General features: G+C 47.6%; 2 protein-coding genes across 3 annotated transcripts; one reads left to right on the top strand and one right to left on the bottom strand.

The window, feature by feature from the left end:
• Positions 1–1,977: 1,977 nt before the first annotated feature.
• PEX5 (peroxisomal biogenesis factor 5) lies at positions 1,978–13,390 on the bottom strand. 2 transcript variants are annotated; one of them, XM_030453747.1, is made up of 16 exons: positions 13,311–13,390; positions 12,488–12,692; positions 11,941–11,976; positions 11,659–11,791; positions 10,838–10,972; positions 9,620–9,725; positions 8,569–8,659; positions 8,120–8,236; positions 7,655–7,747; positions 7,354–7,473; positions 6,724–6,867; positions 4,545–4,615; positions 4,160–4,375; positions 3,864–4,029; positions 3,521–3,678; positions 2,075–3,177 (listed from the first exon to the last, which is right to left on the bottom strand). In XM_030453747.1, the coding sequence occupies exons 2-16, from the start codon at positions 12,635–12,637 to the stop codon at positions 2,976–2,978; spliced, it is 1,938 nt and encodes a 645-aa protein (XP_030309607.1). In that variant the 5' UTR covers positions 12,638–12,692; positions 13,311–13,390; the 3' UTR covers positions 2,075–2,975. The 2 variants fall into 2 exon arrangements, with proteins under 2 accessions (XP_030309616.1, XP_030309607.1); XM_030453756.1 differs by lacking the exon at positions 8,120–8,236 and having other exon boundaries at positions 1,978–3,177; positions 13,311–13,389.
• On the top strand, positions 12,636–14,042 carry LOC115598540 (translation initiation factor IF-2-like). Its single transcript, XM_030453554.1, has 3 exons — positions 12,636–12,648; positions 12,933–13,019; positions 13,112–14,042. The coding sequence occupies exons 1-3, from the start codon at positions 12,636–12,638 to the stop codon at positions 13,804–13,806; spliced, it is 795 nt and encodes a 264-aa protein (XP_030309414.1). The 3' UTR covers positions 13,807–14,042.
• Positions 14,043–15,091: the final 1,049 nt, after the last annotated feature.

A 15,091-nucleotide genomic window follows, 5' to 3' on the forward strand; every position in this document is an offset into this window, starting at 1 on the left:
TACAAAAAATTACTACCAGGACACATCTTTCTCTGTCACATGTAAAACTCAGGTTTTACTCAACTGCTCCCTTCACTTGGGTGTGATGGATCCATGCTGATCCTGGTCCCCTTGACTGTGCTGTAGGTGATCAGCAAGACACTCTAGGGTGCCTTCTGCTTCTCCTTCAGTGGCTCCTCCTTCCAGGTCCAGATGTAACTGAGGCTTCTGCTTCAAAGGGAGGCAGACCTGAGTCCAAAGGTACAGTAGCTCACTGGTTAAGGCACTTGTGTAGGCACGATGAAACCAGAGATGGAGACAGCAAGTAGCCTTAATATCTCCCCTTTGATATGCATCTGTTCACTTGTTCCAATCCTGTTAATGATGTTCACCAGAGGACCTCCTAACATCCCTGCTGAAAGAGGCAGTTAAAGCCAAGCATGCCAAGATTGTGAGTTTCAGTGTGAGCTGAGTTTGTGATTCAGGCCTTACCTTTTATTGGCCCCCTAATCCTGCTCATGCACAGTGGGGGCCCACCCTAATTAGGCACAGGTGGGCTTAACACAAGCTCATGCCCACTACCTGGCAATTAGTAGCACCTGGTTGCCTCATTTCACTACACATCCCTCACTGGCGTACCTTTCCACCAATCTAAAATGCCAAGTAACTGCTACCCACTCTTGCTGTACAACAGGGCCTGGAAACAGAAGATGTGGATGTTGCTGGACATGCAAACTGATCAAGATACTTACAGAGCCCCACTGAAAGCCTGGTTTGGAGGTGGCCAGAAACAAAGCTTCAGAAGGCAGGCAAAAGGTGTGAACTGGTACCAGAATGCAGACAGGATCAGCCAGCTGCTCTTCCCTGCATCAACACTTTGTTCCCAAAGACTGTTCTTAGGAGGATAAGGCCTGGACAAAGGCAGCTCGTTCTTCACTCATCCCTGGGAGACTAAATAGATACTAGTGTCTAGGGAAAGACCTGGCCCCAAAAAAGATATAGTTGCTGCGAGATGATTCAAGGTGGGAGGGAGAGAAGAAAGGGAGAAAATTCAGAGGGAAAGAGAACAAATGGTGGCAGCCCAACTCTAGTTGCAAGAGATGAAAGGGGTATCTGATAGGGAACAAAAATGAGTGAAGACAAAAGACTAAGCCAAATAGCAAGAGAAACTGAGGCAGAAGCAAAGAGAAACATTAACGGAACTTGAGGATGAGAAAAAAGGAAAGGCCAACTGGTAGTATGATACAGTGGTGATAGAGATGAATGTGGAGCAGCACACAGGCAAAGGAAATTGGTGGCGAGACATCTGCAGAAAACTGGGGAAGGGAGAACACCTTCACAGCAGGAGAGGAACAGCACAGACATTACTATTCTGCTTTGCTCAACAGAGAAGAATCTGACCAGACTGAGATCGGCAAAAACCAAAAGGTACTTCTCTGATCAGGAGCAGTCTGTGAGACCTGGACATAGCAGCATTTACCTTCTTTTCAGACAGCACAAGCATCAAATTGTTTTACATGCATTACAGCAATTTCAGAACAGTGCATGTAGGTTTCAGTGTTTTAGTGCCAAAATATCTAAAAGAAAAATGTCAGGAAGCCAGAGCTAAGAAAACACAGAGCAAGAACTATTCTCTGTGCACACTTTTTGCTACTCTAACAAATCAGGAGCAGAAACAAAACAGAGAAAGCAGAAACCTGTGAGGTAGAGAGATGAAGCAGCAGTTATCTGCTGGGAGTGGAAGAGTCAAGTGCACCCTGGCTAAGCCTTCAGTCATGACTACTCCAGCAGTCAGGCTCCTAAAGATGTGATGAAATCTAACACTACTTCCCTTCTGGCAAGAAAATGAAAAAGCCAAACAACTGACCCCTACACCTTAGCACCAAAAAAGAGAGACCTTTTGGCACAGGGAATCTTTTCTGCTAAAGCCTTAGGTCCTCCAACCTTCATTTGCATATCAGCTATCAATAAAACAAAACCAAGGTCAAAAGGGGAGATAAAAAACTGACAGACTCTGATTTGTCTTTTGAAAAGGAGTGAACTTATACCCCAGAGATCTACCCACTGCATGCAGCTCCAGAGACACAGAAAAAGATGTAATTTTGGCAATTTTCATTCTCCCCCTTTTATTATATAAAATACTTTACAATTAAAAACATTTCCTCAATAGAATAATATACAGATATTTATAATTAACAAGATTCAGTTACACGCAAGATGGGGAACTTCCGCACAAAGGCAAAAAATGACAGATGATCAAGTGAAAATTAAGACTTGACCCTTTCCCCACCATATTCTGGGAAAGGAGGTTATATTTTAGACTTTCATTCCTATCATATTCTTTTCAGTGTGAACTTTAGAATCTCCTCTTACCCTGACAGGCTAAGGGCCCCCATTTGTATCCCTAGCATAAGTACAATACTCTGCTCTTCAAAGGCTCATGAAGACATCTGACTGTACCATGAAGTTACCAGTACCCAGAAATGGAGACTGCTGCCCTCGGTTTTTCCTAGCAATCCACATATACACACATGCAAGCACATACACAGGGGAAGCACGCTCAAAACCCAGAATTATTCACCCTTGCACCACATGGCAATCCAACCCCACCAAAGCAGCCTGCAATTGAGACATGACCAGCAGGCAGGCTCTGCAGAATGGCTATCATGAGGTCTCATAGCCAAGCTGGGCACTACTGCAAATGCAGTCTGGCAAGAGGGCTGGATGTTGCTGTCTTCCCCACTTGGATCATATGCCTACCAGCAGAGTGTCACTCAGTCATGGAGGTGATAATGTGAACCACTCAGAGATGCTCAGACCACAACAGACAGGTAGAAGAAGTTGCACACTTCAGTGGGAGGTACTTGTTAAAACAGTTGCCAATGATCTGCCCTACCAGAGCAAACATGTGTGAACCCTAGTGAACATTTCCTCTCTAAGAAAGGTCACTGCTGGGCTAGGCCAACCCCACACTCACAGGGGAGCCCATCCCAGAGTCACTGCTGGAGGCCAAATGCCTGAAGCAGTGTGGGGAGATCACGGGCATCAGCTGCCCTATAGAGGTCACTCTGCCCCAGCATGGAGAGGGCCATGCGGAGGGTGCTCCAGATGTTGTCAGACATAGCACCTTGCTGCCCCCGTGGGCCCCGGCTCTTCTGCTGCATGTGCAAAGCCTCTAAGAAGTGCTCCACGGCCTCCCTGTCAAGATGGAAACATACACATACTTACTGGAGAAGATGGTACATCTCATGCTCCCTCCCCCACTTGCTCCTAAAAACTTCCCTCCAAAACCATTTCCTCCTCTTCAGCAGATCCTGCCCAGCTCCAGAACCAGAGACTCCCCTTCACACTCTTAACAGAAAATGAAATCAGATGGCCCCAACTCCATCCAGCTGCATCAGGGCAGAGTCCACACACACACTTGCTTTGCCCTCCTAGGCTGCAGGCAGCATGGCAGGGCCCCAGTAACCTATCATAGTCTCTTTCCCACAAACACATGCACACTCGTGGGTCAGAGCAGATCTGCCCAACCTATGCTCACCGGTGGGCACCTAAGTTGATGCAGCTGATGCCCAAGTTGTAGCGGGAGCGGATGTATCCCGGCTGGAGCTCCAGTGCCCGACGATACGCGGCCACAGCTTCCTCACTCCGATTCCCATTGGCCAGGGTGGCCCCGAGCTTGTTCCACAGAAGATGGTCCTAGAGAAGGGGGGCAGAGAGAAAGGGCTGAGATAAACTGGATCTTTAAGCTCCAAACCACCCCCCTCTGGCCCCTCCCCATATACCCGTCTTACTCCGACACTCCAAAAACACCTCTCGTACAAACAGCACCTCCACCCAAACACCTATAACCAACCAAGTATTCACAGTCTGCTCTTTCTTACATTGGGGCGCACACTGAGTGCAGCACTGAAGCAATCCACGGCCTTCTCGTACTCGCCACTAAGGTTGAAAAGGACACCCAGGCCACACTGAACATCGGGATCCACAGACGAGGGGTTGCTGCGCACAGCTGCTAAGAACAGCTCTTTCACCTCTGTGAACAGCGAGCTGGAAAAGAACATTGGTGTGCTGTGGAGAGAGCTGGCTTGGGGTTGCTCCCTCTGCACCTGCCTGGATCAGCCTCGACCTTTCCAAGAAGCCTTTCAGCTGAAGGCTGAAATTTGTCACCCTAACTCACTCGGACAACAGGGAACCTAGGACACGCTTGGAAGGCCCCAGGTCTGTCTTAGAGACACTCTCCTCTGCTTCCTTCTTCAGCAGATGGGCATAGTCTGGTTTATTTTGTAGCCAGTCCCGTAGGGTCTCACATGCCTGCTTCTGCAAGGACTCGTTGGTGAAGCTGACTGCTAAAGCCATAAGTGCTGTGAGATTCCCAGGCTGCAGTTCCAAGCACCTACAGAGCAAATAAAGAGAATTTAATACAATATTAAATCACCCTGAGAGACACCCAGACACAGAAGATAGCACAATCAAGACAGAGCATCCCATGCTAGCCATATGGTTCTTATGGAACCATGCACTAGAAAAGGAGGCTTGCTCAAAAGCACTTCTGCAACACTCACTGTCTGAGGGCACTGATTGCCAAAAGCTCCTGTTCGTTCTCTGCTTGAGTGGTTCCCAGATACTGCCAGGCCTGGGAAAGAGACAGATGCATAAAGTCAGACTTCTTCATATCCAGATAAAAAGGATCAGATCATAAGCCACAGCCACAGAGATTAAATCCACCAGATTCTCCCACACACTTTTAGAGTGAGACCAAATATATGGAAGTACACACACTAGCCAAAGATGTAAGTTTATCTCAGTAGACATATAGACTTGACAGCACATGGGTCATCAAGGCAAATTAAACTAGTGTTGTAGTAGTGAAAAGAAGCTAGTATCTACCTGGAGATTTATCATAAAGCAACTGTTGACAGTTTTAAATTAAGTCTCCACTTTTAACTTCTAACTGTAGTCAAGCTGCAGAGGAAGGAGGGAAAAGCAGGTCTTTTATTTACAAAGAACAAAACAGCATAGCAACAGTGCTAAAAATGAGGAGACCCCCAAGGCAGGCAGCTGTATATACTTATGCAGTGGTCCACTAGCAAGTAATAACCTTGGGAAGTTGAACGTCAGACCTGAAAGTAGAAGCACTGTTATTTTGCTGAATCTTCAATCATCATGATACCAATACATAAAACCCACTTCCCTCTCCAGGCTGCTGACACAGAGAATATTTAATTAAGGCACTGAATACAAAGTACCTCTTCACTTTATGTTGACAACCACATCCCATGCTCAAAAATTGACTGGATAGTTGGTGGGATTGCCAGTATGAAATACCTGGGTTTTGAATGCAAGTCACAAAATGCAGTATCCACTGTCTCAAGGAAGGTAATTGTTTCATTAGCAAAGAGCCAGACACACTGCATAAGCCACCACAAGCAAGAAGCAGTCTACTGTCTCAAATCTCCAATGCCTCACCATATGGCTGGCTGCAACTCAAGAAAAGCTGACAGTGATAACAGCAGTGTTCTGCAGTCAGAAGAGCTGAGATCCAAAGTAAAGTTGTAATTTGGACCAAGGCAACTATGACATTTTCTTCAGAGCAGTTGTTCAGGTCTATTTAATTACTGTACCACTGGTGAAGTCTTGGCTTCTCCTGAACTTTTTGCAGAGTCACAGTCAAAGTGTTTTCAATACAACTAGACAAAAATGGCTGAGTATTTCTTCCCCTAAGGTTTCAACTACGACTATCATGCTTAGCCTGCAGCCCAAACCGCCTGTGAAAAGAGTGCTGATTCTAAAAGAGTATTAGCAACACCTTTCGGCAACTTTAAAGATAAAACAAATCTCTAAAACTGTTCACTTTTTGCCTGCTCCCAGTACCCTGGAAAGTCCAATGTCTGTATTCTCAGAATACAAGTGCTCTGTTCTGAGGGGTCAGTAATTAACAAATCAGGTATTTCCAGTCATATACAATTAGCAGGGCTTCAATCAGACACACTGAGAACTCAGCATCCCTAGCTCTTAGAGAAAGGAATTCCATGAACAGACAACACGGGTGTATTTGCATTCTTCCTCCCAAGGATAACCACATCCTCTAGCTCTGAAGAAAGGCAAACATCCTATTCCATTTCTCAATCCATTCTGCAGAAGCTGAAGTGCTTTATGGAAATAAGTATTCACTGAATTAAGAGGCTGGAAACTTCTCTTCAGTATGAAAAAAAACATTCTCTGGCCCACAGCTTCAAATGACAACTGTAAAGAAACCCAAGCCATCCCCCTCAACCTTTTTGGGTTACATCTTTCTCCTGGTATCTAGATGAAGACCTAACCAAGACCCCCAGTCTAACAAGCTACTCAGAATTAGTCTTTAATACAGACATTGGAAGCAGTTATCTGCCACAATCATCTCCAAATTTACAATTCCAATAAAGACTTCTGCAGAAGCAACTGCAGAGATGAGAATTCCTTGTCTTGGCTCCATACAGTCTTATGTGCTCCAAAGATTTTACACAAAGGTTCTGGCCCAGAGCTGCAACTGATCTTTGTCATAAACCTCCTTGCTCACAGCCCTTCTGGGGATTCACATACATCAGCGACTTATCCAAAGCCAGAGGAAAAGGAGATGTTTTCATACACCCTGCACAGCTCCTAACACTAAAGTGAGTTTTCTACACACAGCAGGACACCTCACAACAGAAAGATCCAAGCAGCAGGAGACCTGGACAAAGTCTTATCTCTGCTCTTGCTTACCTCCATATGATCTGGCTTCTGTTGCACTGCAGCCTCAAAGAGCAAGACAGCATTGGGGAGGTCACCTTCCTCCAAACGCCTCCGTCCCTCTTCAAATGCATCTGGGTGATCTCTCATGGGATTATCTTCCTCAAACTGGTAACCCTAGCAGGGAAGACAGACAGGCTAATACTAGGAGACAGAGAGGAAAAAGACTCCTTACAGTACAAGCACAGTCTTGCTGCAACAGAAACACTCAAACTGCGGATCAGCCTGCACCTCATCCTCTCTGATAGCTTGCAAAAAATCAGAGAACAATGGCTCTTCTTTTTGCCTGCTCTGTGCTGAAAATTTCCCCCAAACCAGACCTGGAATAATCTGCAACAGAGATATAAACATCTGGTGTGTGTCCTATTAGCTAGGGGAGAGGGTGGGACAATACTTGCACTCATTGCAAAGAATCCAAGCATTAGTTGGAATTTGATGTTGGACAAGAACTAGACAGCATCTGCTGATGAGCACAAGTGAAAGCAGTGTTTAACACCTGGCTGATCTGGGATGAGGGTACAAATGACAGCAAAAGATCAGCATGAGGAAGAATCCATCAGCAAAGCACACCATCACCGTGCTAGGGGTGAGGGTCCCAATTACCTTGTCATATGATGAAGAGCTGAGGTCTTCATAATCAGAGAGCCAAGGGTGGGCCTCTGCATCTCTCTTTGCCATCTCCTCCCATTCTGCCTGGAGTTTGTCCCAGAAGTCCACATCTGACTGAAGGGAAAACACAAAAAGACTACAGTGCCTGAGCCTTAAACTAAGCTCTACAGACAACACAGAAAATCCCCTCTTAAATGTTTCTAGCCCTCCTCACAACATGCAAAGAAGAGAGAGGTAACCCTACCATGGGTGGCTCTCAGTTGGTACCCCAGCCCTCCTCCTTCGTCAGCTTTACCTCCACAGCAGTCTTCGCCTGCTCAAATTCCGTATCAAGAGTTGACATGTTCCCAGATCGTGCATACTGATCCACCCAGGCATCGGATGCCCCCTGGGAGTTCAGAAACAGAAAGACACTTCCTTTTAAGAATTTGGAAGCCTCAGGATAAACAGGAGGGCTGGTGATGATCCCTCCTCACCATCAGCAAGAACTGATGGCCTGTAAAGTGGAGAAGAGTTCTACTGGATACCCCCCCTTCCTCCCAGGTGCTACAGGAGATGAGAAAACTCACACTGCCCAAATGCCTTCCCAGGTTCTGGCTAGACTCTGCTAAGAGCCCAACAGCCCCTCCCTTGCCTCCCCCAATCTAGTCATTAGTAGAGCATTGCTGAGCGCTGGACTTGCCGTTCTCCCTCACTCCCAGAGTGTGCACTGTGACAAAAAGCTCTCCTCCTTCAGAGCACATATGGCTGGGGCTCCTACCTGCTGCTGAATAAACTCAGCTGCCCATTGCTCTGCCTGATCTTGGTCTCTGTGGGTCACCTGATTAGCTTCAATCGATACCCTCCCATCTCCGATTTGGCGAACAAACTTTAGGAACTGTGGCAGAGAAATGAAAAAAGGGTGGAGCCGGGCAGATGCTTTGCCAACAAGCCCTCTGCCCATGCCCTCCCTCCTTCACTAAGAGGACTTCTCTCTGCAAAGTGAGCCCAAAGTGCCAAAAAATGTAGGGGGGAAAGGACTTCAGAGTCATATGGTAGAGATGGACAGTATTTAGACTAAAATGTAGGGTTCAACTTCTAGAAATCAGGGAAGAAACAAACACAAGACAGCAGAAGGCTTTATTCCTTTTACTGTCTTCCCCTTTCTCAATTCCACACAGCCCTTATTCACACCAGACTTCTGTCAGCCCCAGCCAGGGAATTTCTTACCTCAGAATTCTTGAGTTTTGGATCATCCACTTTAGAGAGGAAATCACTAACAGTTTTCTTAAGATCATCCTCAGGTTGATATTCCTCATACCTACATTCAGATGCAGTAAAAGAGAAAGAGATTGTCTGATACCTGGCAACAGTGAACACTTTCACTAACAACAGTCAACAACGATGGGCCAGACAACAGTAATGAGAGATACAACCCCTCCTCTTAAAGACTCTGGGGTTCTTCTAAGTGCCTCAATACCTCTATCCACCTTTAAAATTATAAAATTACTACCAAGTTAACTGCACAAGTGACCGACAAAGTAGCAGAATTAAACAACTGCAGTGACAGCACAGTTCTGTAGAACAGGCTGGATTGCTTGGCAAGCTCACGTGCTAGCAAACATTGCAAGTTTTTGCACAACCAAAAACGAAGTCATGTATCTAGGAACAAAGAAAGTAGGTAATGCTTATGGAAGAGGAATGGCGTCTTGGAAAAGTATCAGCTCTGCAGAGGATTGAGGGCTCATAGCAAGCACGCAGAATGTAGCCTGGCTTGCAGCAGGACTATTTCTGGATGTTACCATTACATTCAGTCTTGCTGAAGTCTCTGGCAGCAAAAACTTTCTGCAAATATGGACATTCCTGCGTTATCAGAAAATGCAAGAGCCAGGAGAAAGAAGAATTCAGATAAGCAAAACCTCTTCTAGGGAAAGATCTAAGAAGCCCAAATTGCTTGGTTTTATTTTGCTGCTTTAATTCAAAATCTTGACTGTGGTCCATGGGTACTCATATAGAGAAGTTCTGTAGTATTACACTGTTCTCTGCAACTAAAAAAACATGTAAAGTCTAGAATGCTGAATCTAGAAATACACAGAGGAAAGACTGTATGTGGTCTGTCAGACAGGGAGAACAAAGTGAGAAAAGTTTACAACTCATACAGTCCAGTACTTGAGATACCTTAAATCTAAAAAAACCATCTGTTGTGTAGAAAAAAAAAAAAGTCTGCTTAATTTGGAGTTTCTGAACTTACTCTGAAATCACTTTGCAAAGATAGACTCACCATTTATCTGCCAAAGACTGGTCTTCTGATTCCCCAAGCCAGAGTTTTTCCTCTGACTGCTCTAAGTATTCTTCTGCCCACTTTGCAGGAGACACAGACAGTGGATCTGCATAGGGTGTGGGGAAGAATTGGAAGAAGAGTCAAATAGGCAGACAATAAATCAGATTAACTTTGCTCTCTCCACTTTTCACACAGCTAACATATAGAGAAGACCTCTTCAGTGAAAGATTGTTTACACTTGTTTCTTCTACCTTTGTTTATTCTAACCTAAAAATCAAGCATTAGGATCAGACTGTGTATTAATACAGATACCACTGTGGTGCCAATATTCTTATGATTTTCTACTTTAATTTCACAATGTACTGGTCTGCTCCATGAGGAATACTATGTAGGCCAAGAAAATCTGCAATGCATTAAAAGTCTCTGTCAAAAGCAGAGCCTAAAACGCACTAGGTTTTCATAAGAACTTTCCCAAATACTTGTGTAAATGTTGATTATATAAATGATTATATATAAATGTTGAGTATAAAGAATGAAGGTCAAAAAATGAGTCTACCTGGCTCTCCACAGCAGCAAATCCTGGAGAAGAGAACACCATCTATTTATTTCTTACTCATATTTTCCAAGTTGGGTCAAGCATGGTAGCATGACACTCCTCAGTTCTATACACAATGCAGGATGGCTTTTGAAATGAACTACTGCCTTGCTTAAAATGCAACTGCCTAACCTTTGGGACAGAAACATTCACGTTGCACATTTCCAACATGCTATGTCTCTCTACCACCATGAAACTGACAAAAAGTATTTGGCCAAAGCACATAAAATAATATTCACCTTGGTACCAAAGGCCTTAAGAGAGCAAATTACGGAACATATAAACAAGAAGAACAACCAGACTCTATTTGGTCCAGAGTTTGCATCAGTTGAATCATATTCATTTTTATAAACCAAGTTAGAAGAACCTCCTTCTCCAAAGTTCTCCAAGTAACCTAAGCCCCTAAGACCCTTATACAGGAATAAAAGCTCTCACACCACATTGTGAACAATTTGGCTAAGCCATCACAAAGACACTTTTTTTTCCCCCGTTAAATCTGCTGCAGTAAACACTGATTGCTGGGCCCAAAGTATTACTCCAATTTCATATTCAGTAGCTCTCCATTGTACACAGGCATCTGACCCAGCAGCATCTTGACAGTAATTCCAAAAGGGGCCCTTCACCTGTCACTTCAGCAATGAATTCCTGTGACCAGTCAGCCTCATTGTAATCTGAAGAGACATCACCAGCACTATCTGCTGCAGCCAAGAATTCCTGGGTCCAGTTTTCAGAGAGTGCCAAGGCTGCCACACCTGGAGCTACAAAAAGAAAAAAAAACATTGAAGGACAGGAAGACTCAAAGGGCTCACAGCCTAGCCCTTACCATCTCGCATCTTTCTCTTTCTGTTTAAATAAAATCACAGAAAGATTCCTTTTGGAACAAACCTCTGGAGGCTGCTAGTGTTCTCACAGCAAGTTAACACTAGAGATTAGGTTACTCAGAGCATTCACCAGGTAACTTCTGAACTTGGCCCAAGGCTGGAGATTACCCAGTCACACTGGGCACCTCTTCCAGTACTGAACTGTCATCCCAGGGAAGAAACATTTCCTTACATTTAGTCAGTTCCTCTTTCCACAACTTGTATCCTTGCCCCTTGGGCTTTTGCTGTCCTTCTGCTATCTTCAAAGATTCTGGCCATGGCTGCTGAGGATAGCAACTACACACTCCACCCCACTGCTCCTTAGACTTCTCTCCCTCAGGCTGAACAAACCCAGTTCCCTCAGCATTTCCTCCTACAGCATGTATGTGATCCAGCCCCTGAACACCTTACTGATCTCCGCTGGACTTGTTCCAGTATGTCAGTGTACTGGGAAGCTCAAATCTGGAAACAGTACCCCAGAGGGAATCTCACAAGCGCTGAATAGATGGGAACCACCTTCCTTGGAGCTTAACCATATCACCAAGATGTTTTCCAGCTCTCCCACCAACTCTAGCTCCACTTACCTCGCTGAGGGGCCTGTCGGAAGCTGGACTGTTCAATCTCTTGCATCTCAGCCAACAAGTCATCCATCTTAAAGGTCTGGGGTGCACGGGACAGCAAAGGGGCATTCTGCTCTTGCAGAAACTCTCCAACCAACTGTCAAAGACAGAGATGTAACACAAACATAGCACAGAAGACAACCAGGCAGTCGTGAAGCATGAGATAAGGGAACAGACTAGGTAAGGGGAAAACCAGCAAACTGTTTATAAGAAAAGCAATAAGGAAATGCATCAATCCATTCTCACCTCATCTTCAGTGGCCACTCCCAGTGGTTTGGGCACCTACAGGGAATAGTGGGCAATTAATTCAACAGCTTTGACCCCAAAGGTCTCTCCATACACACATCATGACCCAATTAGCGTACATTTTCCTCGTGATTCGGCTGTCAGCATTTTCTTGCATTAGTTGCCTAGTGATGTGGAAGCTACAAGAGCAGGAATACTTTGAGAAATGCTAACTCCCCTCCCGCCACTTTCCGAGTTAGGCCCTGTGACAAGCACACAGCTCACCACAGCCACCAGCATCCTCTCGAATGCCCACAAATGCAGATTCCATAAACAAGCCCCTGCCCCACATGGCTGCTGGACTAACTGGGTGAGCCCAGTCTCCTCCCAGAAAAAAAACAAAAACAAAAACAAAAAAACAACCCTGCACCGACAGCCCCCCCCTACTGCTCAACCCATACCCCCTCCAGCCTGCACACCCCTACCCCGTGCTGACCGACCCGGTACCGGGCAGGCCCCACCGCCAGCCCCAGCCCAGCAAACAGAGCACCCTTACGGCAACACTCACGGCTGCAGCTCCGGGAGCCCCCGGGGGCCAGGCCAGCGGGCCCTGAAGTCCTTCCTGCCGTAAGGCTTTGTCCTGGGTGAAGTGGCCGGCCAGCTTCATGAGGGGGTTGGAGCCCCCGCACTCCGGTTCCACCAGCTCCCTCATAGCCATGACGCCGGGCGGTGAAGGGAGGGAGGGTCGGCACCAAACCCCTCCGGGCCTGCACCTGGCTCCGGGACGGCACAGACACCGGCTGAACGCCAGGCGGACAGACCGGCTCCCGGCGGCGTCCGGCGCTGGGCCCCACCCCGGCCCTCACCCGCCAGCCCTCCCTGCCTCCCCCGCGGGGCCGGGAACCTGCCGGGGGAGGCCTCCCGCCCGCCCTCCCGTCCCGTCCCCTCCGCCTGTCGGGACGGGGAGATCCCAAACTGGGGCCAGAGCACGCACAGGGGGTGCCGGGACTCAGCGGCACGGCGCCAACTCTCCCCTCCCGACTCCCGGAGCGCAGCCCGGGCGGCTGCCGCTGCCGTGGCCCGGAACAAGAGCAGTCCCGGTAAGACAGAACCCAGGTGCGAGTAGCGAAATAACCGCACACCCCCTACTCCTACTCCTACCCCCTCCCCGGCTCCCCCCGGCCTGCCCCAGCCCTCCGCCGGCCCGACCGAAGAGAGGACACCCAGTCGCCAGGACGGCAAGGCCGCGGCCTCCAGCCCCCGAGCCCTGAGCCCCACGCACGACCCTCCCTCCACCCCGTCGCCCGAGCGGCGGGACCCCTGCCCGGCCCAGCACTCTCCCTCCTGCGCTGGGAAGAAGGCAGCAAAGCTCCCACCACCCAGCGCGGTACCTGGGGCTGCCGGAGCTTTCGTGGCTCACGGCGCTTCGGGCGGGGCCATCCCTTAAAGGGACAGGCACCCGCCACCGCCGCACCCGAGTGCCTTAAAGTGACAGAGCCCCGCGGGCCAACAGCTCCCGGAGAAGTGTCCCGTCCCGTGTCCTTCCCGTTGCTCGGCGGCCACACGCCGATGCCCCTGGAGCTGCGACCGAGCGGCTCCAGCTCCTCCTCTCCAGGCCGAGCAGTGGGGTGGCTCTGGCGCTGCTCCTCTAGCTGCACGCCTGCCGGCCTCGTCCCGCCCTGCCCTGCCTCGCCTTGCCTTGCCCTGCCCTGCGCATCTCTTCGCCCGCGGAGCAGCAGCTTTCGCACGCTGGGCAGCCACGGTGGCGGAGAGGACGGGCATGCCAGCTTTGCCAGTCCCTGCTTCCCGCCCATGGAGAGAAGCGCTGGGTATAGGTACATACACTGCACAAATACACATATAATGAATGCTCTAATCTACCATTAAAACTGTCACGGAGTTGCATATATTTAGAGTAGCCGATCTGCCACGGTGTTGGTGCCCCGTTCGCTTGCTCATCTCGGTTGAACTGTGATTTTTGCCCCGACGGTGACTGCAGCCCAACCCACAGCAGTGCGTGGGGCTCCAGCCTAACCAGAGAGTCCTTACACAAGCAGGTGGAGAACAAGACGTTCTTGTTTATCAAGAGCTGGTGGCTTTGGGACTTCTGTTACTTGCTTTGGGATCACTGAAGTGTTGCAGCTGGTGGCAGCAGGTACAAAGTGTCCACATTTCGCTGAAAAATGTGATGGCTTCAGAGTAGCCATAGAAATGTTTTCGTCCTTCTACATGAGCAGAGGAAGAACAAGCCACCAGAAAAGTCAGAGATCATTTGTGTACTGCCTCTAAAATAACGATGAAAAGCACAAAGAGGGTTGTGCATCATGTGTACTGCCTTCTGTAATGATAAGGTGATAGAAATAAATGTGTTTCAGAATCAAATCCCATCTTCTTTTCAAAAGGAATATGCTTCTCTGCAGGGCTCTCTCCAGACTTCCCAGATGCAGTTTATATATCCAAAACCTGCTGGTTTAGACATTATTTTCTGGCAGTAAGTCTTCCAGACTGCTCTCCTTACAGCTTTGAAGTGAATACAGTATCTACAGAAAGTTCTGCAGTAACAACAAGAGTACATCTTGAGAGAGCTGAGGCTAGAAATCCAACATCCACACCAAACATGTTTGGGCAGCTTTACTTTGGATTATGTCTTCCCTGGTCCCATGGACTGCACATCCATCAGTGCTTGAAATGCACTGACATGTGTCCCTATTCAAGGCACACCTACTAGCTGAGAGCCACCTGAAAGGAATTTGATTTGCACACTGAGACTGTTCTGCAGTAGAAACCAAAGCCCAGCAAGTGGGAATCACTAGAAGATTCAATTTGAAAGCACACTTCAGACATCCATGCAGGCACTGATGTGGAAGTGCCCTACATCTTGCAGGCAGCTACTTTAAGATGGTGACATTTGGAAAGACATTTACATAACCACTCTTACACATGGAGACCTGTGCTGCACACACTATGTAACACTGGAACAATATGTTCCACTCTTCCAGATGTCTGCCTTATGGTAGTGCTCCCTGTTTGTAAGTTATAATCATCCTAGGATCATGAGTGCAATAACCCAACCCTTCCACAATGAAGCCCCTGGAATGATAACCGAGACTCCCTTGCTATGAACAAATGACAATCCTGTATCCACTCAGTGTGATCAAGGATTAGCAAGAGC

This window comes from Calypte anna, chromosome 1 (assembly GCF_003957555.1).
Source record: "Calypte anna isolate BGI_N300 chromosome 1, bCalAnn1_v1.p, whole genome shotgun sequence".
NCBI classification, from domain to species: Eukaryota; Metazoa; Chordata; class Aves; order Apodiformes; family Trochilidae; genus Calypte; species Calypte anna.

Bases quoted from the DNA above. Each gene is read 5' to 3' on its own strand.
- PEX5 (XM_030453747.1), bottom strand. From the start codon at position 12,637: ATGGCTATGAGGGAGCTGGTGGAACCGGAGTGCGGGGGCTCCAACCCC. The intron at 10,973-11,658 runs GTAAGTGGAGCT...TTCTTTTTGTAG, and splicing joins CCGACAGGCCCCTCAGCGAG to CTCCAGGTGTGGCAGCCTTG. The intron at 4,376-4,544 runs GTGAGTGTTGCA...TTTGCTCTGTAG, and splicing joins GCAATCAGTGCCCTCAGACA to GTGCTTGGAACTGCAGCCTG.
- LOC115598540 (XM_030453554.1), top strand. The intron at 13,020-13,111 runs GTAAGACAGAAC...GGCCTGCCCCAG, and splicing joins CCGGAACAAGAGCAGTCCCG to CCCTCCGCCGGCCCGACCGA.